The 27,519-nt window shown below is 42.8% G+C and overlaps 1 protein-coding gene across 2 annotated transcripts in view; it reads left to right on the top strand.

Moving 5' to 3' along the window:
- Positions 1-14,722, top strand: part of ano11 (anoctamin 11) — a 69,027-nt gene extending 54,305 nt beyond the window's left edge. For both annotated transcript variants that reach the window (XM_073031861.1, XM_073031860.1), the window contains exons 21-24: positions 1,319-1,461; positions 6,798-6,888; positions 7,280-7,414; positions 10,967-14,722. In XM_073031861.1, the coding sequence (XP_072887962.1) occupies positions 1,319-1,461; positions 6,798-6,888; positions 7,280-7,414; positions 10,967-10,993 (396 nt within the window). In that variant the 3' untranslated portion in view covers positions 10,994-14,722. The remainder of the gene's footprint in view (positions 1-1,318; positions 1,462-6,797; positions 6,889-7,279; positions 7,415-10,966) is intronic.
- Positions 14,723-27,519: the final 12,797 nt, after the last annotated feature.

Here is a 27,519-nt window from a genome sequence, read left to right as displayed (position 1 = left end):
CAAATATGATGGCAGAATATAGTATTAATGGTAAAACTCTTGGCATTGTGGAGGATCAGAGGGATCTTGGGGTCCGAGTCCATAGGACAATCAAAGCAGCTCCGCAGGTTGACTCTGTGGTTAAGGCATACGGTGTATTGGCCTTCATCAATCGTGAAATTGAACTTAGTTGCCGAGAAGTAATGTTGCAGCTATATAGGAGCCTGGTCAGACCCCACTTGGAGTACTGTGCTCAGTTCTGGTCGCCTCACTATAGGAAGGCTGTGGAAACCATAGAAAGGGTGCAGAGGAGATTTACAAGGATGTTGCCTGGATTGGAGAGCATGCCTTATGAAAACAGGTTGAGTGAACTTTTCTCCTTGAAGCGACGGAGGATGAGAGATGACCTGATAGAGATGTATAAGATGATGAGAGGCATTGATTGTGTGGATAGTCAGAGGCTTTTTCCCAGGGCTGAAATAGCTGCCACAAGAGGGCACAGGTTTAAGGTGCTGGGGAGTAGGTACAGAGGAGATGTCAGAGGGGTAAGTTTTTTACGCAGAGAGTGGTGAGTGCGTGGAATGGGCTGCCAGCAACGGTGGTGGAGGTGGAAACGATAGGGTCTTTTAAGAGACTTTTGGATAGGTACGTGGAGCTTAGAAAAATAGAGGGCTATGGGGAAGTCTAGTAATTTCTAAAGTAGGGAAATGTTCAGCACAACTTTGTGGGCTGAAGGGCCTGTATTGTGCTGTAGGTTTTCTATGTTTCTATTTATATTATAGATAAAAGGTATTGATGTTAGCCAATTAAAGTTAAACATTTTAGATACTTGGGAAAACATTTGTATTGTGTATACAATGCCTTGTGTGTGTCAAGGATTAAGGATCAACTTTATTCACGATATATTATTAGACATTTGCTGTGGTGTAATGGTGCAACATGAAATAAAAATAGCAAAATTCAAAAAATATTAAGAATAAAGAATTATATTAAAACTTACTATAAAATAAGTTAGAGGTTAAAGTATGGATACAGAATAAAATATGCAGAAATACATAACTACCAGCATGTAATTATGATGTAAACAGCATTATAAAAAGTGGTTTAAAGTGTTTATAGGACAGTGACTCAGGTAGAGGGAGTGAGGGAGGCTAACTAGAATGGCTGATCAGATGAATTGCTTGGTGGAAGGAACTTTTAAGATGGCATGAAGTTTTTATTGTTTTAATAGTGTATTTTAATATACAGTATGTCTTGACTTGTGCAGAATGTGACCATTTTTGCATACAGTCTATTAGCCATCTAGTTGCGTCTGAGCTTGTTCCCTTTCCCACTCCAGGCTTTCCTGATTGCATTTACATCTGAATTCCTGCCCCGTCTACTCTATCAGTTTGAACACGATGGCAGCCTGGACGGTTATGTGAACTTCACCCTGGCATATGCTCCCTACAGCTATGTGAGCAGCAACTACACTTTATGTAGGTAAGACCATCTAGGTATACTTCATACAAATAATACAAGCAGGTTTCATCCAGTCTTCAGTAGGGGGACATCTGTCTATCATTCTCGGGATGAGAGGGTTGTCTTACCATGAATGGCTGAAGAAATTAGATCTGTACTCTTTGGAATTTAGAAGAGTGTGGGTATCTTAATGAAAGATATACCATCTTGATGGTAGAAGTTAAGGTGTTTTCAAGTGTGAGGATGTCAATAGGGCAGATATATTGACAAGATAAGGGGCAACCATTTGAAACTGTGGTAAGCAGGAACTTTTGACAGATGGTGGTGAATCTCTGGAATTCTTCAATCTAGAGGGCTGTGGAGTGTAAATCTTTGGAACTTGAAAGCATCCAGGAAGTGTTTGCGGTGGGTAAGAGAGGAAGCCATGACAGAAGGTGAGCTGGTGGTTTTAGATAATGGGAATGAAACCAAAGAGGCAGATGGAAAGGTTACTAAATTTTCTCATGGCATAGCTGTGGTCATTGGAATATCTCTGATGTCTTTAACCTGGTTGCTTTGGGACTAAAAATAGTGATAGAAGAGGTAAACATGAACTTGATATTTAAATAGCAAAGGACACTAAACCGACTTGGTCAACAACTGGGAAGGCTGTGAGTGGGGACTTAGATACAAAGGAGCCAGGACTCCTTTTTATGTTTTTTAAAAATATTCATATATTTTAACGCAGTAGCATTAATTTCCCTGTTGAAATTCCAACCATTGTGAAATTGGACCAGGTTCTTCTGGGTGCAGTTTGCCCTAGGGCGCCTGTTGATACATGTAATGACAACATCAGCACATGGCACTCATTTCTTCAATCATCATCATCAGGTGCCATGCCCAGTTTGAGCTTTGACTGCCATGGCCCACACACTCCCGTTTCGGGTCAAGTGGACCAATTCATTGGCATTCATTTCCAGTTCTCTGGCTGCTGTCTCCATCATCATTTGTCTTTGCCTTCCTCTTGCTTTCTTCCCTTCAATCTTTCCCATAATCACCGTGCATTCTAACTCCTCTTTCCTAATCACGTATCCAATGAAGTTACGTTGCCTTTTCATGATCTCATACATTATGTCTCTTTTTGTGCTTGCTCCGTTCATGACATCCTCGTTAGATATTCGTTTCATCCATGATATTCTTTGCATCCTCCTCAAAAAGCACATCTCTGCTGCTTCAATTCGTTTCCTCATGTTGCTAGATATTGTCCAACATTCTGAGCCATATAACATAACTGGATAAACGTAACATTTCAGTACTCTGAGGTGGGTTGTCATGCCTAGTTTAGTGTTGGTCAGTATATTCTTCATTCTCGTAAAGGTGTCTTTTGCCATCCCAGTTCTTCTTTTGATGTCCATGTCGCATCTGCCATCTGATGTCACCCAGCTTCCTAAGTAGCAAAAGTTCTGTACTTGTTTTATGTCTTCCTCGTTTATTCTCAGCCTGCAGATAGGATTCTCCTTCTTTCTGGATATCACCATACATTCTGTCTTTTTACAATTGATAGATAGACCCATTTTTGCACTTTCTTCAACAACTACATCAATTAAGTTTTGTAGTTCTTCCTCTGTACTTGCAATTAACACAGTGTCATCCACATATCTGAAATTAATGATGTTTTCATCGCCAACTTTGATACCCAGGATGTCTCTTATTTTTTGTAATATTGTTTCACTGTACACATTAAACAAATCAGGAGAAAACACACCGTTGTCTAACGCCTCTCTTGATTTTCGTAAACTGACTCACTTCTCCATCTATTCTTACAGCAGCAGTTTGTTCCCAGTACAGATTTCTGATTAGGCAGAGGTCTTTTGAATCTAGATCTAGAGTTTCCTGTAATATTTCAAATAACTTGTTGTGCTTCAGTTTATCAAATGTTTTTGTGTAGTCGATAAAACAAACAAATCTTTTTGCATTTGGATAGCTCGTTCTGTTAGTATCCTTAACATCAATATCATGTTTCTTGTACCTTTGTCTTTCACAAAATCACATTGTTCTTTACCTATTTCAGCTTGTATTTTACTTTTAGCTCTTGTCATCAAAATTCTTAGAAGTATCTTAGTGATATGGCTCAGTAAACTTATGGTCCTGTGTAATTCACATTTTATTGCTCCAGGTTTCTTAGGAAGAGTGATAAATACTGATTTTTTTCATCTCTTCTGGTATTATTCGAGTCTCAGAAATGTCATTGATTAAATCAGTAAGTTTTTCAATTTCATAATCTTCAAGGGTGATAATTTGTTCTATTACTAATTCATCAGGACCTGCTGCCTTTCCTTTCTTCATCTTATTTATTGCATTACGAACTTCAGATTTCTTCAATAACTGGAGTAATAATCTGCAACCTATGTCTGTCATTTGCAACTCAGTAAAACAAGAAGCAAGCCTTGCAGCAAGAGACAGGAATTAAATTATGAGATTGACATTTAATTACAGGTAGTCCCCGAGTTACGAATGTCCGACTTACGGACAACTAGTACTTATGAACCGAGAAAGGAGAACGCCGTCTGCCATTTTAAGTCGTTGCCGTTGACACTGTGTTGAGTGTTTAACTTTATATTTGGCTTAAATTTTTCTTAGTAAGATTCACCCTGACCCCGCCACCCCCCCCCCCCCCCGTTCCAGTCTGCTGGTGGCGCAGTGAAATCAGCGCCGGGCTGGAGAACAGAGGTTCCCGAGTTCGATCCAGTGACAGACCGCTCCTGTGCCGGGTTGATGTTGATCCAGTGACTCCCGTACCATCTGTGCCGGGTTGATGTCGAGCATGCAACCTGACCTTGTAAAAAAACCACTGCCACCTCCAGTTTAAATTCCCATGTGGAATATTGTGGAGGAGCAAACACCCAAACCCAGCACAGCCCCCACTTGTCCCATTTAGCCTGTCTCAGTGCGGTGGAGTTTAGGACCTGGGGAATTCAGTGCTGTGGTCCTTAAGACCCAGCGGACCTCGAGAGCTGGTGGAAGTCGGGACCTGCTGCCCACAGTGTTTCTGTTCCATTGACGGGAAGCGATCACGATTGAAAATAAAGTGGAAATAATAAAGCGTTTGGAAAGAGGTGAAACGCCATCGGTCATTGGAAAAGTGTTAGGCTACAGTCGGTCAACGATCAGAACAATTTTAAAGGATAACGGATAAAGTGAGAATAATGGAGCATGTGAAAGGCCCTGCCCTGATTATTACTAAGTAATGCAGTGGTTTGTTATTGGAATACATACGTTTCTTAAGTGTTTTATATGCATAGAAAGGTAAAATATATACTATATACTAAGACAAATGTTTGACTAACTGACACTAAATAATACCGGATGTACTTGTTCCAACTTACATACAAATCCAACTTAAAGACGGACTCAGGAACAGAACTCGTACGTAATCCGGGGACTGCCTGTATTAGCAATAACCTACCTTAGCTTTTAGTCTTCTGGATACGACACACATGTTTAGTGGAGGAGCTCCCATTTAGAAATGTAATACAGCGAATAAGGATGAGCTGTAATTTCTAGCTAAGTGAGGGCTGTAGCTGAATGGAAACCCAACTGTATGTTACTCTATAACTATCTGTGGATGGTTAGTTTGCACTCTCTCCTTTAAGTGGGTTATTGGGTGATGATTTGGAGTTCATGTTGCAGGAGATGCAGTCGGCCCTCCTTATCCGTGAGGTATTGGTTCCGGGGCCCCTTACGGATACCAAAATTCGCGGATGCTCAAGCCCTTATTCAACCTGTGTCAATGCGGTGGACCTTAGGACCCAGCGGAACTCAAGACCTTATTTAACCGGTCTAGTGCGGTGGACATTAGGACCCAGCGGTAGAGATCTGAATCCGCAGTGTTTCTGTTCACGAAAATAATCACGATAACGATTGAAAATAAAGTGGAAATAATAAAGCGATCGGAAAGAGGTGAAACGCCGTCGGTCATTGGAAAAGCGTGAGGCTACAGTTGGTCAACGATCGGAACAATTTTAATGGATAAAGTGAGAAAGGCTCTGCCCTGATGAAAGCTACAATTATTACTAAGCAACGCAATGGTTTAATTATTGGGTTTTGGGGTTTTGGGTTTTTGATCCTCCACATCAACCTGGCACGGTGGAGAGCGCACTCGATAGCGATCTGTCACTAGATCGAACTCGGGAACTTCTGTTCCCGAACCCGGTGCTGAAACATACGTTCTTAAGTGTTTTATATGCATAGAAAGGTAAAATATATACTATATACGAATGCAAACGTTTGACTAACTGACACTAAATAATACCAGATGTACCTGTTCCGACTTATTTAGTAAGAGAACTTCCGATTTTCTTCGATCCTGATCCACGATAACCCACGTACATCCTCCCGTATATTTTAAATCATCTCTAGATTACTTATAATACCTAATACAATGTAAATGCTATTTTAAATAGTTGTTATACTGCATTATTTAGGGAATAATGACAAGAAAAAGAGTCTATATATGCTTGAACAACAAGTTTTGGAAGAGCACTTCTGGGTTTTCGCGATTTGCGGTTGGTTGAATTTGCGAATGCAGAATTCGCGGAAAGGAGGGCTGACTGTATAACTAGCGTTTCTCGCACCTTTCAAAATTAGGACATAAAATGGTCTTTTGCACTGAACTAGGCCTGTACATTTCTTTCTTTAGGAGTTTTATTGAAGCCTGTCCATACCGAGAATGCTTAAGTTCCATAATAAATGATTGCTTGACAGGAACTCAAATGGAGAAGACAGTAAAAAAAAGTATATGGATCACTGACATTGTGCCAAGAAGTATTAACTGTAAATCAAGTACAATCATGAATCTTATGACTACCATTACTTTAGCTCTGTGTGCAATTTGGGATCAATAAAAGAAAGGATTACCAAGAAAATGGAGAGACAACAGCAAAGTTTCACTAGGGTGGAGGAAGTACAAACGGAGCCAGATTTAATTAAAAGATCTGTGATTATTAATGATTTTATGGAGGCATTTAAAGTCTTAGGCAAATAAAAACAAATATGTTCCGATGATTGAGGGTTCTGGAGCAATTGGGACTTAGATATTCATCTGAAAGCTAGAGTCTTAGGACAACAGAGAGCTGGAGATTTTTTTTACATAGAGGATCGTGAGGTCTCGGAATGCATCAGTAGATTTAGTGACTGCAACCAACAAATACGTTGACAGTCAAAGGGAGGTCAGACAAATGACTAATGGAGAATATATCGGGTGTGTGGAATTAACAGTCCTCTCCATATACAGTGCCTAAACACCATCATAGATTGTTTGGATCAAGCAGTTTGTTCCTGTGTTGCAATTTTTATGTGATTCTTACATGTAACGACAGGTATAAAGCATTCCGTGATCCAGATGGGAATCTGACTTTGTTCTATTGGAAGCTGTTGGCTGTTCAACTTGGATTCATCATTGCCTTTGAGGTAACTCCATGAAACGAAGCATTTCCCCGTGTTCAGAGCTGTAGTCTTTTCCTGTTTCTTTTGGATAATTGGGTTGCTCTTAAATCTTAACCTCGGTGTAAATTACACTGTGGTCTGAAAGTATTCAACTTAGAGCTCAGACGTCAATGCCAAACCTCTCTTAAAGCTCATTTATAAAAATATATGTAAACAGTCCTCTGGGCATTGATCACATCCTTATAATCCACTCATTTCACACTCTTGGGATTGCAGACTGCTTGTGGGTTCTGTGCAGATAATCCTCCACACTGTATTTTTCTCTGATGTCATGATCTGCTAGCTCTGAAAGCTATTGCTGCTTTTGCAGGACTGGTGTGGTTTATCACTGAATTGCTGTGTTTTGGTTCTGTAGCATGTAGTCTTTTTCATCCTCCGTCTAATTGACTGGATGGTGCTGGACATCCCAGAGTCGCTGGAGGTGAAAATAAAACGGGAGCGGTACCTCGCCAAGCAGGCGTTGGCAGATAACCAGGACGTTTTTCTGTCGGTGAGTTAACATGCAATTTCTCCAGGTTAATGACAGTGTAGTGATGCGTCAGTCCAAGGCAGCAAACAACCAGATTAGAATGTTTACTTCAATTAAGTGATTATAATTAAGCTCACTAAATCACTCGATGTGATTCACAGTAATGTAATCTGTAAGATGAAGGAATAAATTCTGTGGCTTGTTCATGGGGATACGTGCCCATGTTGTACAAGATGGTGTGATGCTGGTTCCCACAGCAAGCAAGCAAGGATTCAGTGCCTCAAGGTGTTTTCCTCTTATTGGCATCAGACCTAATTCTGACAAGAGCAGTTCAGAAGCTGTTTTTTCTGCACCATTGGAAACATAAGGGACTAGATGCTGGAATCTGGAACAACAGTCTGCTGGATGTGTTCAGCAGGTCAAGTAGCATTTGTGGGGGCAAAGGAATGGCTTTGATGTAGTTCTGATACAGCTTTTTGACCCAAAACATTGACAATTCTCTTCCCCCACAGATCCTCCTTCACCCACTGAGTTCTTCCAGCAGATTGTTCCTGTAGCGTTTGACTCAGTTCTGAGTGTTCTGCCACCTACAAGGCGCAGGTCTGAGGTTTGACGGGTTTCCCTCCAATTGCCTGAGTTGAATCCAGCTCCAACAACACTCAGGAACTTGATGCCATCCAGCACAAACCTCTTCGTTGGTATCTCATCCAATAAACCTAAATGTTCAGTCTGTCCACCACTGCTGCAGTGCAGAGCCTCAAACTGCAGCTACTCACCCAGACAACTGTGACAGCACCCTCAAACCCGTTGCCTCTACCACCGAGAAGGGCAGGGGCCTCTGCCACTTGGCGCATCACCACACAACCCTGAATGGAAATATATCTCCATTACCCCGTGGCAGGTGGATTCAAATCCTGGAACAGCACGAGAGTACAAGGACTGCCAGGTTAAAGAAGATAGCTCACTAGCATCTCCTCAGAGCATTTGAGAACAATATATGCCTCTGTAGCCTGTTTATGAATAACAATCATATTGGAATTTGTTTATTATTGTCATATGCACTGAGATACAGTGAAAAACATGTCCTGTACACTGTTCATACAGATCAATTCATTACAATGTGCATTGAGGGAGAACAAGATTAAACAAAGAACAATGTAGAATAAAGTGTAGCAGCTACGGAGAAGTTCAGTGCAGGTGCAAAATTATAACAGATTTTTAGGTCAAGACTATTTGAAGTTGTTAAGAATCTCCCTATGATTTGCTCATATTAGCTTTTATCTAAAGGTTAATAAGAAGCACTTTGGATCTTCTATTTTAAAGTTTATCAAAACAATACTTAGTCACATAAGAACACAAGAAATACGAGAAACACACTCAAGATGCTAGAGGAACTCAGCAGGTCAGGCAGCATCTATGGAAATGAATAAACAGTCGATGTTTTGGCCTGAAACCTTTCTTCAGGACTGAAAAGGAAGTTGAGTGGGGGGGGGGGGGGGGGAGGGAATGCCAGAAGCAAATAAATAGTATCTAGAATAGGGCATCTGGCCTATCAAGCCTGCTCTGCTATTAATAAGATCATGTTCTGGCCATGGACTCAGCTCTACTGACCTGATTTTTCCCAATAACCCTTCATTCCCCTGCTATGCAAAAATCTATCTCACTGTTTCTTAAATATATTTAATGAGGTAGCCTCTACTGTTTCCCTAGGCAGAGAATTCCACAGATGCACTGCTTTCTGGGAAAAACTATTTCTCCTCATCTCTGTCCTAAATCTGTTCCCCTGAATCTTGATGCTAATTCAAAGTTGAAAGTAAATTTAATATATTGTACCCTAGTTCTTGTCACACTTGCCAGTGGAAACAACTTTCCTGCCTCTATTTTATCAAACCCTTTCTTAAGTTTCTAAAAGACCCCCTTTCATTCTGAATTCTAGCAAGTATAATCCCAGCAACTCAATCTCTCCTCACAGGCTAATCTCCAAAATCAACCTGCTGATAATTGAATGAGTAATTATATGGCCATCTGTCAGTAAAGTTGATTCAGCATTTTAAAAAGTTTTGGTATGAGCCCACAGTTTGCTTCTTACTCTTTCTATTGGTTAAAGGAATTTATGGCCAAGGGGGTCCTGGAATTTACCTGGGATTTGATTTGGTAACTGGCAGGTGATAAAGAAAATAAACAAGATTTCAGGTACTCCTGAAGACTTGAAAGCCCGAAATCAATAGTTAATATTTCTACAAGAGCTTCTAAAGATCCTTTCACGTCTTCTTCCTTGTAAACTGATGACTGATGTTGCTAGTGATCTCAGAATAGTTTTGGGGCATAATGATGTCAAAATTGTCAATTTGTTTGCAAAAGTAGAGTTCCTACCTGTTCTCAGTTGGGATCTTACAGAAGAGTTTGACTGGCCTCAACCAGGAATATGTCAGGAAGGTTCTATGCCTTGCTCATTCCAAGGAGAAGGAGGCTGAGATTCCGGTGTGGTTGCTTAGTGAGGATCAGATTCCGTCTGAGAGAGACTGGTGCTGTTGCAGAGCTCCAGGGTGAGCCACTGTCACTGAGGAGGAAAGCACGAGCTGGCTGAACCAAATTAGCTGTAAAACTGGAGGACTGAAATGCTGAACAAACTTCTGCTTTACTTTTTGGAATTTTCTGCCTCTCCTAGATGTGAGCCACTCAGAATTTATCCGATGGATTTCATAATGAACCAGCACAGTTTGTTTTGGATCTATATTGAGCCTGTGTGTGTGGGGGTGGAGGGGGGAAGGGTGGAGTTTTTATCTGTATGTAATCTTGAGTGTGTGTGTTAGACAGACGCTATGCATTGATATCTGTGTTTGGCTACCGTACATTTCTAAACCCTTCCACCTCCTCTTTCAAACCCTGAGGTTCAGTCATTCCTTTTAACATCTCTTTTGTTTCCTCTAAGCTTCTTTAAGATATTTTCTAGCATTAAAGACACTATATAAATGGCAAACTGCTGTTCTTGTCCTCAATTGTACTGATTGCAGCATGTTGTAAAAAGAACAGTTAATGTTTGTTTCCTGCAGTAACATTACTTTTCTGTATTAAATTCTGGCCTGCCCCTGGAGTGAACTGTCGTAACTGCAGGGATGTGTGGAAAAGCAAAGGGTTCCCTATGTCAAGGGATTGCAGATTTCTTGACTGCTGTGGACACCAATTAGTGAAGCAGTTCCCATCTCCATTTGATGATTTTAAGGTCAGGACAACAGCTACTGCCCTGTGGTCTAGTAACAAGTCTCTACGCCTTAGATAGTAAGACAAGATAAATCAGCAGAGCAGCCTGTGACTGGTTGACTTTGATCTTTAGTTTCTCTATTGAAGAAGCAAGTGAACTAAGGGAGGTGCAGTGTTAAGTTGCACAAGTTAGAGGAATGGTATACTTTTACCACAATGAAAATCCAGTGAAGAGAAAGTGGATGCAAAAACATGTATTTCTGCTTGAAGGGCAGTGAAGAAAGTTTGTATTGGCAATAGTCACATTAAATGGATAAATTAATATGTGCTCATGCATTTACATCTCTAATCTCCCTGATTATATCTCCACAGGAAATGGTATATCCTGCAGTACCCTAAGCCTGTAAGTGGCAGCTTGGCCTTGACTCAGGACGAAGGAGCTTATTGGCTGAATGCCCTATTACACAGCCAGCCGGAGTCTCCCCACGGTGGGAGATGCAAAGATGAAGCTACAAGACGATGATGTTGATTTGCTGAGATGTCAGTGCTTTTGGTTTGGTGTTGGCTGCAGACGTGGCATGTTCTACCCCAGCCAGCTGGCTTTGCATGGCTGTGAAGCACTTCCATATCAATGGATAGAAGGGTCAGCCTTGGCCACCTGCTGTCCCCTGTCTTTGCCCTCGCCACATTCGCCATTAAGGATTGTGTTTTGTGATTCCCCTTTTGCTAACCCTGTCTTTCCACTCTGCTGTCCTGATCTTTTGCAGGTCTTGTCTTCTCTTTATGTTAGTGGGGAATTGGGGATAATTCAGACTGGCCTGACTGCCTCCCAAAGGAACGGTGTCATCCCAGGTTTTTAACATTCTCGTAATCCTCAATGTTTAGCACCAGAAATGATTGGGATCCTCAAAACCCTACCTGAAGCTACACAAGGGATTAACACATCCACATTAATCAAAGTGGATAACAAATAATCGGAAAGGAATACAAACAATTATCGCACAAGGAATCAGTTTTGTTGCAAGGTTTGGCTAGGGTTGGAGTAGGGCTCAGGCTGGTTTGGTTTGGGATGGACTGATGCCATTCATTTGTTATGTTTGAGATCCATATCAACACTATCAGTAAGGTGAATGACTGGGTTATGTTTTACAGCCAATTAGGAACACAAAGTTCCATAACAACAATTAAAACTCTTAATTTTAAAAAAATCCTTTCACTCCCACTCCTTAATTCCCTCTTCTAAATGATTTGCCTTTGAATACACTGATATAGTTATAAAAGGTTCATTAATGTTCCTTACTCTCTGCAGTTCTAAGGGCAAATGCTGTCTTCCAGCAGAAAACTGTGATTGTGCTTGCTGGCCTGGTGTCTGTAACTCAAACAACACAACACCACCACCACCATGTCCTGCACATGGCAACAAACTATTCAAGCATGCTTAGTGAATAGACGATGGTGTTTGCCCACTTAGTGAATATTGCAGACTCCTTCCACAAAGAATGTGGTCCCAGTAATCCTGCATGATCTGGGTAATCTGATCCCAGCTCATTCTGCACATTTTGTGGAAATTCTTACAGCTAGTAATGATGTGTAATCCTAAACAGACTTGTAAAGCTTGATATCTTTCTCCCTCAACTCTTCCCTCGAGCCACTGCAATCTTTCTTCTATCCCGTTAGTTTATCTGAAGACAGTACTTCTCTAAACTTTCCTCCTTTTTTCTGACTGAGTTATAAATTTGCCTTCTGATATGGATTTCTTCTTTCTGTACATTCATTGCGTTGAAATCAGGTAACACTGTGCTATCTCCTACTCTAATGCAAAATTAAAAGTTATTTTGACATATGCATCATACATAGCTCTGTGCACGTGATCGCCTTATAGGGAAATATTTACATTTAAGCCTCCGTACAAAAGCCTTCTGAATTTCTGCACATTGAAGAGACTGCCTCAAATGAACAATGACATCACATTTTCCCATCATCTGCTGACGTAGAGCATGTTTCTCTAACATGTTCCTGAGTCTGATGTTTAGCTTGAGTTTGCTAATAATTTGTTCCTTTCCAATTTTCTTTACCATCGGCATCTTTCCTTCAGCTACCTAGGCCCAGCGATATAAACTCCCTCTCATCAGACAGTCAGTCAAAGAAACTTGTGATGCAGAAGGGCATGGCCTTTAGTTTGCACATTGGAATCAAATGAAGTTTACATTTTCAGCTGTCAGTCCATTGCATTTAGATTATGGTTTCTCAAGTGTCCATCTAGATACTTTTTAAATGTACTGAGGGTTTCTGTCTCCATCAGTGTGTTTCAGGATCCCACTACTCAATCCTCCCTCCGATACTTCTAATGAATAACAAGTCTATGCTCCCCACATTGTCCTCTCTGTTTAAGGAATTAGACTATTTCTAACTATCCTTTTTGAACCTCCCCTTATTTTAAGCATCTCCTTTGCTGCAAAGCAGCTTGGCAATTCTCTTCTTATAATTGGGACCCTCCAACATCTTCTTAACGCTCTTCTGTGTCCACTTGAAACTCCTCCTCATCCTCCCTCCCTGTGTTTCTTAGGATACTCCTTAAATTTTACTTGCTTTATCAAGCTCTTGTTCTGACATCACACTAAGCTCAAGTGAAATTTTATCTGATAATCACTCCTATAAACACTTCTGCAGCTTTAAAAGTGCTATGTAACTGTAAATTGCTGCCGTGGTGCTGTTATGAATTTTGTGAACACCTTGCCTCTTCAGATAGTCCATTGCACTTTACAATGAATTAAACACGATTGAAGTGCAACCACTATTTTCATGTAAGCAAATATAGTGGCTAATTTGCATAAAGCAGACAACCACAAGGAGATGACTCTGCTTGTATTGTTTTGGTGATGTGGTTGAATAAAACGTTTTGACCTGGGATATGGGGAGAATAGTTTGCACTTCAAACAGTGCAGTGGGATCTATTACACCTAGCTGAAGCACTGAGATTTTGGTTGATGATCTTATCTCAAAGGAAGAACCTTTGGAGATGTGGTGGTCCCTTGGTATTGCGCATAAAGGGTCTGATGACCCATTGTGCTGAGTCCTGGGGAGCAGCCTAAATTTATAATCTTCTCATCAAGAGATAGGAATTGGTAATTCAGCTAAACAGAGAAATGTTTCCTATAACAAAGGAGGAGACTTCTCTCCGCATCAGCTCTCAGTTCTATTCTCCCACTTATTTCCATTTAGCCCTGCGACTTTTTCTGATAGCTGCCTTTGATTATTTGGCCACTACACTAAGCGGTAATCTACACTGATCAGTTTATTTGCCTTTGGGATTTGGGAGGAAACTGAAGCATTAGGGAGAACACACAAACTCCAAGCAGACAGCTTCCAGAGTCCAGAATCAAAACGAGTCACTGGAATAGTGAGACAACTTCACTTACTACTGCACTGCCACGCTACCCTTATGATAGCAGCTCGTTAAATGGGACAATGAAATGAAACAGAGAAAACAGTATTTTTGCACTTTAGGAGATCCTACTGGATGTGAAAATTATATCAAATGCTGCGATTCCAAAAAACCTCAGTGTAAGTCAAGAATTCACAAGTACCTCCCCCCGCTTTGTGAAAGGTGGGAGGTGTGGATAGCTGAGATTTCATGGTCTGTTCTACACTGATAAAACCAAAACCAGATTGTTTTCCTCATAAATATTCCTGTTTTTGTGGCTCCATTACTCACGTTCCTCTCCTTCCCCTTCCCAATCTGACCTTTAGATCTTCAGATGAAACAAAGAATTATTAACCCATACTATCTTCAGCATCGACTTTAAGCAGGCTATTGTTACAAATCTGTGCATCCTTTAATAAGACAATTAGTTTTATTTGCAGCCTCTCGTTAGATCGTGCAGAAATAAAATTTTCCGTAATCCTGAGAAAGAGTCACAAAGATCTGACTCTTTTGTCTCTTTCCAACATAACGACTGTTGCTGGTGCCTTCTGTTCTTAGATTTCTATCAATCACAGCTAAGCGTAAAGCACTTACTGCTATTGTTTTGTATTTACTGTATACTTGATTCCTAAATGTCTTAATGTTGCCGCTGCAGAATGGTCTGGATATTTTATTTTGGTTGAATAAACTGGTTTGCACTATAATTTTGTTCTGTGTCTGCTTGCTTTCCATCTCTAGGCTCTTCAAGCCTGTTAAGAACTGCTGGTTCTCCAATATTCCCTATCACCAGGCAGTCAGTTTATTCCATAATTCTCCCTCTTTTGATTGTTATGGAGCAGTCTTAATATTCCACAGTAACTTCTTTTAAAACATTTTTGCCCTCTTTATTCCAAATATTTTGGCTTCTTCATTTATTTGCTCTTGTGAATAGTAACTCCTTTGAATGAAAAGGTTTTCTCTCTCCTTGTCTTTGGTCTTGAATTGAACCACTATGGATGGATGACGAGTTCCCGAGCACTCCCCAAAGACTGCCACATGCCCAGTTGTGTCAGAAAAATGATTTGCATGATCCCTTTGACTTACCTCTTCAACAAAGGAAACAGACCATTCAGCCCATCCCATCAATGCTATCTGCCCGTCCACATTTGGCCCATAGCCCTCTAAACCCGTCCTATCTGTGTACATTATTTATCTAGACAGTGTTTGAATGTTGCTAATGTGACTGCCTCAATCCTATTACTGGCAGCTCATTCCAAACATGCAGAATGCTTTGCATGAAGAAGCTGCCCCTGATGTCTCTATTAAATCTCTCACTTCTGAGCTTAAACCTATGTATGCTGTCTTGTCCTTAGCCTGCCCCCCCCCCCCCCGGGGAAACAGACAACGTGTTTTCTTGTCTTTCTCCCGTACTGCCTCAGGCGTCTCATCACCTTCAAACCCTACGGGAAAATTTTATAGTAAAACCTTGTTTTTTTGTTTAACGCCAGATTGGTTTATTAAGTTGTCAATGAATAACTGGATCATAGCAAAAAAAAACCATCTGCACGTTTTTCATATACCTTACACTGTTCAAATTATCAATTGGTTCATTTAGTTTTAGAACCACCACTTAGAACTATGCTTCTGTTTATGTTTTGATGCGAGTTAAAAAAAAAAAAATTTTCTTAATTATAGATGTTATTTGGTTTATCCTATCTTCAGCAGTAAGTCTAATCTTCAAAATCTCCTGGTCAAACTCAGTATTTGGAGAAAGGATTGCTGAATCAATATCCAGAACTAGTAAGTACATTAAAACTTCTGCCATTCAGGCACCTTGGAATGAAGAGCATACTTTATTTAGTTATTCACCTCCTCCATGAAACAAGATGCTCGGAAATCAACTAAATGATTTATACATTCAACATACTAAGGTAAAGTGAAATCATTTTCTGAGAATGAAGTTGGATTTTTGCTTTCTTACCACAAATACTTTGTAGAATATCAGGCTGATCCCAGGGTGCCACGGTAGTGTAGTGGACTGTGGGAGGAAACTCATGAGGTCACAGGGAGAATATGCAAACTCCTTACAGACAGTGGTAGGACTTAAACCCAGATAGCATAGTGGTTAGCACAGCGCTTTACAGTACCAATGACCCGGGGTTCAATTCCCGCAACTGTCCATGACGTGGGTTTCCTCTGGGTGCTCCAGTTTTCCTCCTACAGACCAAAGACCTCCCAATTGGTAGGTTAATTGGTCGTTGTAAATTGAACCAGTGATTAGGAGATAGGTAGAATGAGGGTTGCAGCACGGCACTGCTCAAAGGATGAAGGAGCCTATTCAGCACTATTTCTCAATCAATCAATAAAGAAATGAATAAGCAAAGAAGTTTAATTATCTTTCCCTTTTTGGTTCATTTTTGTTAAATGTAATACTGAAGCAATCTTGTGGGTTAGTGGGTCCTTCAATGGTAGAGAGAAGGTTTCTGGTCCACCCAATGGATAATTCATTGATGGTTTAGAGTTACAGAATTATGTGTTATGTACCTTAAACCTCTACATTGGAATGAAGTCCAACAAGGAGCAAGGTAACATAACTTGGCTTTATTCACAGAGAAAAATGAAATGTTCCATAAATAGCGAACAATAAGACTGTTATGATACAGGATTTTCTGCCCCTTTATGATTTTTATTATTAATCTTTTGTATTTGAAGAGAGATTGTTTTCACTTGATTTATCTGAGAGGGTATCTATCGGTAATGGAACAAGCGATCTGTTCAGAGATCATTGCCAATGAAATTTCTTTAAGGCTGATAAGTATTAATGTCTGTACCTTGACAGAGAAAGCGGCAATATCTTACTTTGATTGGTTTTCAAGTCAAGGAGGGTGGGTACAAAAGACAAAACATGGAAAACTGCCAGCAATCTCAAGCCACAACCTCAGAGAAGAAATTCCATGGGGAAGTACTGTGTACAGTGTTCTTTGTTCATAGTGCTACAACAGGTATTCCAGCCGCTGAAGTGCATGATGCCACTGTTATCCCAAATGTAGAAGGAGCTGGGTTTGATCCTGTCCTTGGGTGATGTCTATCTGGGGGCTGCCCACTCTCTGTGTCATCTCCTGTGTTTTCTCCAGTTGCTTCACTTCCATCCTATTTCCAGTTTAGTCTGTAGGGAAGCCGTTCATTAACTGAACCATGAACATTAGCGTTCAGTGTAACATTTTACAGCACTAGTGACCTGGGTTCATCTCCCACTGCTGTCTGTAAAGAGTTTGTATTTCCGTGACCATGTGGGTTTCCTCCAGGTATCCTGGATGAAAAATGGCAGCGTGGCCTCTTTGGGCTGGAAGCTCCTGTCACTCTGCTCCATCTCTAAAGATTAACAGGCGATGTTGGAGAACCAGTCTGAAACTTTGTTCTTTGTCAACTCAGACAAGGGTTTGTTCACATGTAACCAACTATCCTTCAGACTTTTGTCTGTACCTACTGTTTTTCAGATAAGCACAGAGGATTACAACAGGGCACATGGCCCTGAGCTGCCATATATTTGGATGATATCCTACACCTGGGAGCTTTGATGGACAAACACCTGCAGAATCTTCAAGTGCAGATTAAACTACAGCAACTGCACTCAGTTCAAGAGAAATTTTATGTAACTAATGTAACTGAGCTTTTTATTTTATTTATTGAGATATATTGTAGAACAGGCCCTTCCAGCTCTCCAAGCTACCCTGTCCGGCAACTCCTGATTTAACCCTGACGGGCTGAAATGACTCTTCCTCTTTCCTTAGGGAATATAATAAGAAAAATCTATGCAGGACTCAAAAGACCACATTCTAAAAAAAAAATATGCTTACGTATCTGTTAGTGACAGATTCTGGAAAGATGCACTCAGTGGCCACATTATTAGGTACACCTGCTCGTTAATGCAAATATCTAATTATGTGCATAAAAGCATGCAGACATGGTCAAGAGTTTCAGTTGTTGTTTACACCAAACATCAGAATGGGGAAGAAATGTGATCTAAGTGACTTTGTGGAATGACTGTTGGTGCCAGATGGGGTGGTTTGAGTATCTCAGAAACTACTGAACTATATTTTCATGCTCAACCGTCTCTAGAATTGATAGAGAACAGTGCAAAATACAAAAAGCATCCAGCAAGAGGCATATCTGTGGGGGGGGGGGGGGGGAAACACCTTGTTAATGAGAGATGTCAGAGGAAAATGGTTAGACTGGTTCAAGCTGACAGGAAGGCGACAGTAATTCAAATAACCATGTGTTACAACAGTGATGTGCAGAGGAGCACAAGACATCAAACCCGGATTTGGATGGGCTCCAGTAGCAACAGACCACGAACACACACTCAGGTGCAGAAGGTACCCAATAAAGTGGCCTCTGAGAGTATATTAGTATCCAGAAGCCCTTTGGTCAATATTAGATTGCTCAGCATCTTGAAACTCGTTCTGCTTTTACTCTGTCTGGATAAGTAGTTTAACTGTTAAGCAGTGGCCTGTCCTTGAGGATATTACAATAATAATTAAAATGATTGACAGGAGCAAAATTGGAATTGGTTGTAATAGTCAGTGGATCAAGGTGCATTTATTATCAGAGTATACAACCCTGAGATTCGGCGTCCCACAGACAGGAAACAGAGAAAAGCATGAAAAACATGAAAACCAAAGAAAAATGTCAAACCCTCCATGCACAAAAAACACCAAAATCGTGCCAGTGGCAAAAAGAAAGTGCGAAAAACACAGAATATAAAACACTGAACATCCAAGTCACGGAAAGAGTCCAGGCACATTCAATTCAGCTCAGGCAGCGCCATGTTCGATATCTGTAGAGCCAATCTGCTCCAATCAAAATCACACCAAATAGCCACAAAAAGAAAACGAGTGACCAGAAACACCACCATAACCTGAACTACAGAGTCCAATTCACAAACCGCATCGATTAAACCTAGCCCAAGACACAGGACTGCAGCAGCATCCTACGACAGAGTCGAGTGAGAGAGAGAGAGAGAGAGACCATTTGTACACAGGCACCTTCTTCTGGGAGTTGCGGGAGAGAGGGAGACCGGTCACACACAGGCAGACATCGCTGAACACTCGCTTGCCTCTGCCCTTGCTGGTTTCAACCTTCCTCAATGCTTAGTTCAGCCAGAAAGGGAGTCGATCGTGGTCTCCAGGTCCCTTGGACTCCAGTCCACACACCACTCAAAATCCTCACTGAAACCCCTCGGAGACAGCCAAGCACCAGATCGCTCAATCGGCCCAAAAACCCACCACCAAATTGCAGATCACAGGCTTCAACAGTAGCAGAACCTCATCTGAAAGAAAAAGAAGTGGATGAAGTAGTTTTGTGGACTGTCTGAGGGATGTCATCCTTGGTCGCTTTCTTCACTGGCCTTGAAAAGAAATGTACTCTAGCAGAATGAAAAAGATCACTCTACTTTTAAATGGTTATCAGAGTCTATTGTCTTTTTCTCAATCTAGGCAACTGCCTTCGACAGGATGAATGTAAATGTTGCTCAGAGGTCCCTCCCACCTTCTGTTACTATAACAAAAGCTGCTGAACACTTCACTTATGAGATATTTTCTCCTTTGCAGCTGAAACACTTTCCTTGCAAATGGTATCACTGGCCTGATAGTTGCTTCAAGTGTTGAAGCAATAATGGTGTCTCGCCGAAACCGACATGTTAACTCAGCAACGTATTTAAGAGCCAGGTGTATGCGAACAGATGGAAGACCGCAGATTAACAAGTTCTTTTTTTGTACAGATAAATCTAATAGAGTTTATGTATGTGGATTTTCAGAGAATGTGCAATGAAGTGTCTCATTGGATGCCTTCTACCAAAAGTGCAGGGGTATATTGTAAAAGTGGGTGTAGCAGTACGATCATATTTGTTGCCAGATAGAATCCTGAGAACTGGGCCAGATGAACCTTATTCAAATTAGAGTAGTTTTATGTATTGCAATGTACTACTGCTGCAAAGTAAAGAACAGATTTCATGACATAATTGAGTGATGATAAACCTGATCTCTAAAGTCTTAGGCATATGTACTATATATAGCTAGGTTGCTGAAGTCTTTTTCACAGCACAGTATTTGTCAACGTGGAGTAGAGGATGAATTTGTAAATCTTGCGGGAGCAAAGTATGTTGGGAATGGCGAGGATGGAGCACCGCGGGAGGGGTGTGGGAAAAATGGCAGAGAAGCAGAACCAGGGGTGGAGGGTGGCGTGGGTGTAGGCTCACCCAGCCCTGAGACACCGGGCAAGGTCATTTGATTCCAAGCAATTGCTTTACTGATCATTACAGAATGTCTCTCTGGTGCTTCCTGCTCCCTCCCCTTTCCATTCCCCTTTTCCCAACTTTGATTCCCCTCTCCCTGTCCCCCTCCCACTCTCAGTCCACAACAGAGACCCGTATCAGAATCAGGTTTATCATCACTCACATATGTCATGAAATTTGTTTTTTTTTCTTGCAACAGCAATACAGTGTAATACATAAAGTTGCTACAGTACTGTGCAAACGCCTTAGGCATCCTAGCTATGTAAATATGCCTAAGGCTTTTCCAGAGGACTGTAACTGTGAGAACAGGAACATCAGGTGAAAGATGGACTTTACTGTTGGTGTAATCATATAACAATTACTGCACGGAAACAGGCCATCTTGGCCCTTCTAGTCCGTGCCAAACGCTTACTCTCACCTGGTCCCACTGACCTGCACTCAGCCCATAACCCTCCATTCCTTTCCTGTCCATATACCTATCCAATTTTTTTAACTGACAATATCGAACCTGCCTCTACCACTTCTACTGGAAGCTCGTTCCACACAGCTACCACTCTCTGAGTAAAGAAGTTCCCCCTCGTGTTACCCCTAAACTTTTGCCCCCTAGCTCTCAACTCATGTCCTCTTCTTTGAATCTCCCCTACTCTCAATGGAAAAAGCCTATCCACGTCAACTGTATCTATCCCCCTCATAATTTTAAATACCTCTATCAAGTCCCCCCTCAACCTTCTACGCTCCAAAGAATAAAGACATATAATATCGTTCGTGAAACTTGAGTAAACCAGGGTGAAATACTGAACTGTGTTTATTACATGTCAGTCCACCTCTACTAGTAGAGTTACTGCCTCACAGTGGAGGAAACCCGAGCTCAATCTTGCCGTGCTCACTATGTGGAGTTTTCCTGTCTGCCCTGTGTCAATGAGGGTTTCCCCATGTGCTTAGTTTTCCTCACACATCCGTACAATTGGGCGAGTTACGTAGCAGGTTCTCTGACCACTGTGCGGTGCCTCTCGTGTGCGGGTGAGTTATAGGCTTGTGCGAGCTGACGGGAATGTGAGGAGAATATAGAGAGCAGGGTTCATGCAGGACTGGTGTGACCGTGTGGTTGATGACCAGTGGACTCAGCGGGAGACTCGGCAAAGCAGGAAACACCTTCAGACCGATGAGCAACATATGGGGACCAACCAAGTACAGTGTCCACACCAGAGATGTGTTCTGTCCACACACTTGCACAGGTCAGAATGCTGGCACAAGACAGAGAACGACCTTGCCAGGCTGTCGTCATTCCACACCTTCAGCCTTCTCCGGAAGATCCTCCGAATTTCCTGGCCAGGAAAGATCTCCAACTGCGCCCTACTCCTTCAGTGTCATCAAGAGGACAATGCCACAATCATCGTGATGAAACGATGAAAATGAATGGGGCATGTGATGAGAAGAGAGGCCAACTCCATCATCAAGACAACACTCCGTTGGACACCTGACGGGGGCGGGGGGACGAAAATGTAGGGGACCAAAGACATGAAGGCAACTTGGCACCATACTGTAGAGGCAGAAATGAAGAGCCGGAACTGGAGAAAATGGTCAAGGACAGACAGAGATGGAGGACCTTCATTGCTGTCCTGAACACCGGCAGTGTCACAGGTACTAACTAACTCAGTGGCCCAAGGGCCTGTTTCCAAGTGGTATGTCTACACAAAAACATTTTTGAAAAGCGATGAGGATGGTGAAAGTCTCCAAAATTATCAGGACTGGTCGGAAGATTAGACTGGCGAATTAGAAGACGTAATTTACTTCCTGAGATTGTGAGCTACTGCATTTTGTAAGGGAAACCAAGGATTGGAGATTTAAAATGTTGGGTCCGATTTTAGACAGAGGAAAATTAGAGGTTGACAATTCCTTGAAAGGGGGAGTGTGGAATGAAGGCTATTTTAAGGTGTTTAAACTAGAGCATTAAGCACACAGCAAAGATGAAAATTTCTGTTGTCTTGTGCCTTTCAATTTAAATAAAATAGAGCCATGGTTTGCAGGCAGCTTCACTCTGTGAATTGAATCAACGGGGAGAAACTGATAAAGATTTGGTTTACCTGAGATTGTTTGCATTGGGACATGGATTACCTAGAGAAGTTTTAGAACACGTTCAAAGGCCATCTTCTCCACAAGACGAGTTAGTGATGAAAAGTTAGCAAATTAAAGTTGTCACCGAGAGACTGAGAGCAGAACTTGGGGGAAACTGCTTCGCACACAGACTAGGAGCATGAAATGTTTTGCTTAACAAATTGATTGAGTTAGAAGCTATTGCATAATTGAAAGGAAGTGGATGAATATTTGAAGCATAGGAAGATTTAGCTCTTTTGGGAGAAAGCACTGCAGCAGAATTTGCTTTGGACTGCTTCTAAGGTAAAAGTTGCTAACAGACATATTGAATTTCATGACCTTGTTTAAAGCTTAAACAGACACCAGGCCTCACAGACCTCACAGGGCATTGACCAGCCTCAGCTTATTTCTACTGAAGTTCTCTTCTAAATCTAATTTATTGCTGGGCATAGATAGATTTTCTACCACACTCAAAGACATCTCATATCATCCACTCAAAATTATTTTTGGGCTCATCCAAAATTCAGTGTGCTACCGCGTAACAAATCCCACAAGCACATCACCATTCAGTTTTCAATTCTCAAATCCAATTTGACTCTCCCTATTTTCCCAATCACTGCCAGCCTTTCTGGCTTCCAGGAAATTCATGCTCGTCCATATTTGGCCCCTGCACGTCCCTGATATCTCTGCCATAACCACCAATTTTCAATAACTTCAAAGGATTTGAAGTACATTTATTCTCAAAGTATGTATGCAGTATACAACCCTGAGATTTGTCTTCCATTCAGAAACGGAACAAAGAAAAAGCATGGAACACATTCAAAGAGAAACATCAACCCCACCATGCCAAAAAAAAACCAAATTGTGCAAATGGCAACAAAGAACAAGCAAAAAACACAGAATATAAAACACAAAATCAAGAGCCAGTTCAGTTCAGTGTTTGTTATCTGCAGGCAACCCCGATTCAAAATTGTCCAAAACTGCAGCAAATAAAAAGGAGCTCCCAGAAACCAGAAGCACTTCGTAACGGGGACTAACAGTCCAATCCACAACCACATTGGTTAAACCTCGCTCAAGATGCACAACTCCGGCACCATCCTCTGACAGCAACGAGGGAGAGAGAGATTATTCGAATGCAGGGACTGGGGGCAGTGATCGAGAGGGAGAGAGAGACTGTCACGCGCAGACATCTCTCTCCAGCAGCAGTGAGCGAGCGGCTGGTAGGTGGTGCTGAGCACCCGCTTGCCTTCCCTCAATGATTTCAATCTTTTCCAGTGCCTTGATCAGCGAGATCGGCCAGAAATGGAGCTGATCACGGGCTCGCGCCCCGTCTCCAGGCTTCTGGGCCTCGAAGCCGCACACTTCACTCGAGCACCCTCGGAGATGGCGAAGAACCAGATCGCTCAGTCGGCTCAAAAGCACACCACCAAAGTGTCGATCGCAGGCTCCGGCAGTAACAGAACCGTGAAGACGTAAACGAAGCGAAAGAAGTTGTTTTGCCAAGGGCCCGGAGAATGTTGCCCTCCATCGCGCTGTTCACTGGCGCCATCTTCTTCTTCAATCCAATTCTAGTTTAGTTGTCATTTAACCATATGCAAATACAGCCAAACGAGACAGCGTTACCACGGGGTCAAGGTGCAAAACAGTACCAACAGTCACACACAGTAAACACACACAAGATGACAATCACATAATAAGAGTCCTGACGTCCACCTCTCCACCCCAACCGTGATGCTGCAGTCTGCTGCAGATAAATCAGCAAACCTGTATAGAATATCAGTAAAAATACGACACAGAATATGTCTACGTATATATAGTCCAGACCAACACCCCCCGCCCACTGATATCACCTGTCGACTGGCCCTCAAAGCCCACTAGGCAAGCCCATGGCTTAGTGGCCCAGCCCTTGCATATACAAGTACATATAGGTTAGTGAAAACAGAACCAGACAAATATCTATGTATATAGTCCAGATCCCTCAGCCCATTTTAAGCCTTCAGTCGCCACAGCTGGACTATGCCGCCCCCGGTAGGGCGTGAAGGCTCGGACGCCTCTCCTCTGGCGGCCGAAAAGCAAGCAACCCCACAGCCTGAGGCCCGAGCCCACTGAGCCGCCACAGCAAATCTGCGGTCGGCCACAACAGAGCTTTCTTCTGCCGGGCGAAGCCCTGGGAGGGCAGCTCCCTCTCCGTTCCGGGCACTGTGCCATGCTGCCCCCGGTGAGGTGCACTCTGGGCGGCTGCAAGCAGGCGACACCGTGGCTTCAGGCCTATTCCTATGGTCGAGGACCAGGCCTCCTCCATCCACAGCGTGCCAGATTGACAGTGTCCAAAAGGGTGTTGCAATCACAAGACGAGCGACCGTGACGGCCACTCACTATTTGACTGTCCGCCTCATTCGACTCAGGCAGTGACACGTTGCACAGCTCCTTCGTTATCTATGGCAACGAGCAACTCGCTGATGGCGTAGACCTTCAGTACGCTGAGTTCTTAACGTATAGCGAGCAACTCGCTGATGGGGTAGAGCTGCAGTACGCTGAGTTCTTAACGTATAGCGAGCAACTCGCTGATGGTGTAGACCTTCAGTACGCTGAGTTCTTAACGTATAGCGAGCAACTCGCTGATGGCGTAGACCTGCAGTACGCTGAGTTCTTAACGTATAGTGAGCAACTCGCTGATGGGGTAGACCTTCAGTACGCTGAGTTCTTAACGTATAGTGAGCAACTCGCTGATGGCGTAGACCTTCAGTACGCTGAGTTCTTAACGTATAGCGAGCAACTCGCTGATGGGGTAGAGCTGCAGTACGCTGAGTTCTTAACGTATAGCGAGCAACTCGCTGATGGTGTAGACCTTCAGTACGCTGAGTTCTTAACGTATAGCGAGCAACTCGCTGATGGCGTAGACTTGCAGTACGCTGAGTTCTTAACGTATAGTGAGCAACTCGCTGATGGCGTAGACCTTCAGTACGCTGAGTTCTTAACGTATAGCGAGCAACTCGCTGATGGCGTAGACCTGCAGTACGCTGAGTTCTTAACGTATAGTGAGCAACTCGCTGATGGTGTAGAGCTGCAGTATGCTGAGTTCTTAACGTATAGTGAGCAACTCGCTGATGGCGTAGACCTTCAGTACGCTGAGTTCTTAACGTATAGTGAGCAACTCACTGATGGGGTAGACCTTCGGTACGCTGAGTTCTTAACGTATAGTGAGCAACTCGCTGATGGGGTAGACCTTCAGTACGCTGAGTTCTTAACGTATAGTGAGCAACTCGCTGATGGGGTAGACCTTCAGTACGCTGAGTTCTTAACGTATAGTGAGCAACTCGCTGATGGGGTAGACCTTCAGTATGCTGAGTTCTTAACGTATAGCGAGCAACTCGCTGATGGCGTAGAGCTGCAGTACGCTGAGTTCTTAACGTATAGTGAGCAACTCGCTGATGGCGTAGACCTTCAGTACGCTGAGTTCTTAACGTATAGCGAGCAACTCGCTGATGGCGTAGACCTGCAGTACGCTGAGTTCTTAACGTATAGCGAGCAACTCGCTGATGGTGTAGAGCTGCAGTACGCTGAGTTCTTAACGTATAGCGAGCAACTCGCTGATGGCGTAGACCTGCAGTACGCTGAGTTCTTAACGTATAGCGAGCAACTCGCTGATGGCGTAGACCTGCAGTACGCTGAGTTCTTAACGTATAGCGAGCAACTCGCTGATGGGGTAGACCTTCAGTATGCTGAGTTCTTAACGTATAGTGAGCAACTCGCTGATGGCGTAGAGCTGCAGTACGCTGAGTTCTTAACGTATAGTGAGCAACTCGCTGATGGCGTAGAGCTGCAGTACGCTGAGTTCTTAACGTATAGTGAGCAACTCGCTGATGGGGTAGACCTTCAGTATGCTGAGTTCTTAACGTATAGCGAGCAACTCGCTGATGGCGTAGACCTTCAGTATGCTGAGTTCTTAACGTATAGCGAGCAACTCGCTGATGGCGTAGAGCTGCAGTACGCTGAGTTCTTAACATATAGTGAGCAACTCGCTGATGGGGTAGACCTTCAGTATGCTGAGTTCTTAACGTATAGCGAGCAACTCGCTGATGGCGTAGACCTTCAGTATGCTGAGTTCTTAACGTATAGCGAGCAACTCGCTGATGGCGTAGAGCTGCAGTACGCTGAGTTCTTAACGTATAGTGAGCAACTCGCTGATGGCGTAGAGCTGCAGTACGCTGAGTTCTTAACATATAGTGAGCAACTCACTGATGGGGTAGACCTTCGGTACGCTGAGTTCTTAACGTATAGTGAGCAACTCGCTGATGGGGTAGACCTTCAGTACGCTGAGTTCTTAACGTATAGTGAGCAACTCGCTGATGGGGTAGACCTGCAGTACGCTGAGTTCTTAACGTATAGCGAGCAACTCGCTGATGGCGTAGACCTGCAGTACGCTGAGTTCTTAACGTATAGCGAGCAACTCGCTGATGGGGTAGACCTTCAGTATGCTGAGTTCTTAACGTATAGCGAGCAACTCGCTGATGGCGTAGAGCTTCAGTATGCTGAGTTCTTAACATATAGCGAGCAACTCGCTGATGGCGTAGACCTTCAGTATGCTGAGTTCTTAACGTATAGTGAGCAACTCGCTGATGGCGTAGAGCTGCAGTACGCTGAGTTCTTAACGTATAGTGAGCAACTCGCTGATGGGGTAGACCTTCAGTATGCTGAGTTCTTAACGTATAGCGAGCAACTCGCTGATGGGGTAGACCTTCAGTATGCTGAGTTCTTAACGTATAGCGAGCAACTCGCTGATGGCGTAGAGCTGCAGTACGCTGAGTTCTTAACATATAGTGAGCAACTCGCTGATGGGGTAGACCTTCAGTATGCTGAGTTCTTAACGTATAGCGAGCAACTCGCTGATGGCGTAGACCTTCAGTATGCTGAGTTCTTAACGTATAGCGAGCAACTCGCTGATGGCGTAGAGCTGCAGTACGCTGAGTTCTTAACGTATAGTGAGCAACTCGCTGATGGCGTAGAGCTGCAGTACGCTGAGTTCTTAACATATAGTGAGCAACTCGCTGATGGGGTAGACCTTCAGTATGCTGAGTTCTTAACGTATAGCGAGCAACTCGCTGATGGCGTAGAGCTGCAGTATGCTGAGTTCTT

The sequence above is a fragment of the Hemitrygon akajei genome, chromosome 29 (genome assembly GCF_048418815.1).
Source record: "Hemitrygon akajei chromosome 29, sHemAka1.3, whole genome shotgun sequence".
In the NCBI taxonomy this organism is placed as follows: domain Eukaryota; kingdom Metazoa; phylum Chordata; class Chondrichthyes; order Myliobatiformes; family Dasyatidae; genus Hemitrygon; species Hemitrygon akajei.
The sequence above is the reverse complement of the archived record's forward strand: the minus strand, read 5'-3'. Positions and strand labels throughout refer to the sequence as shown.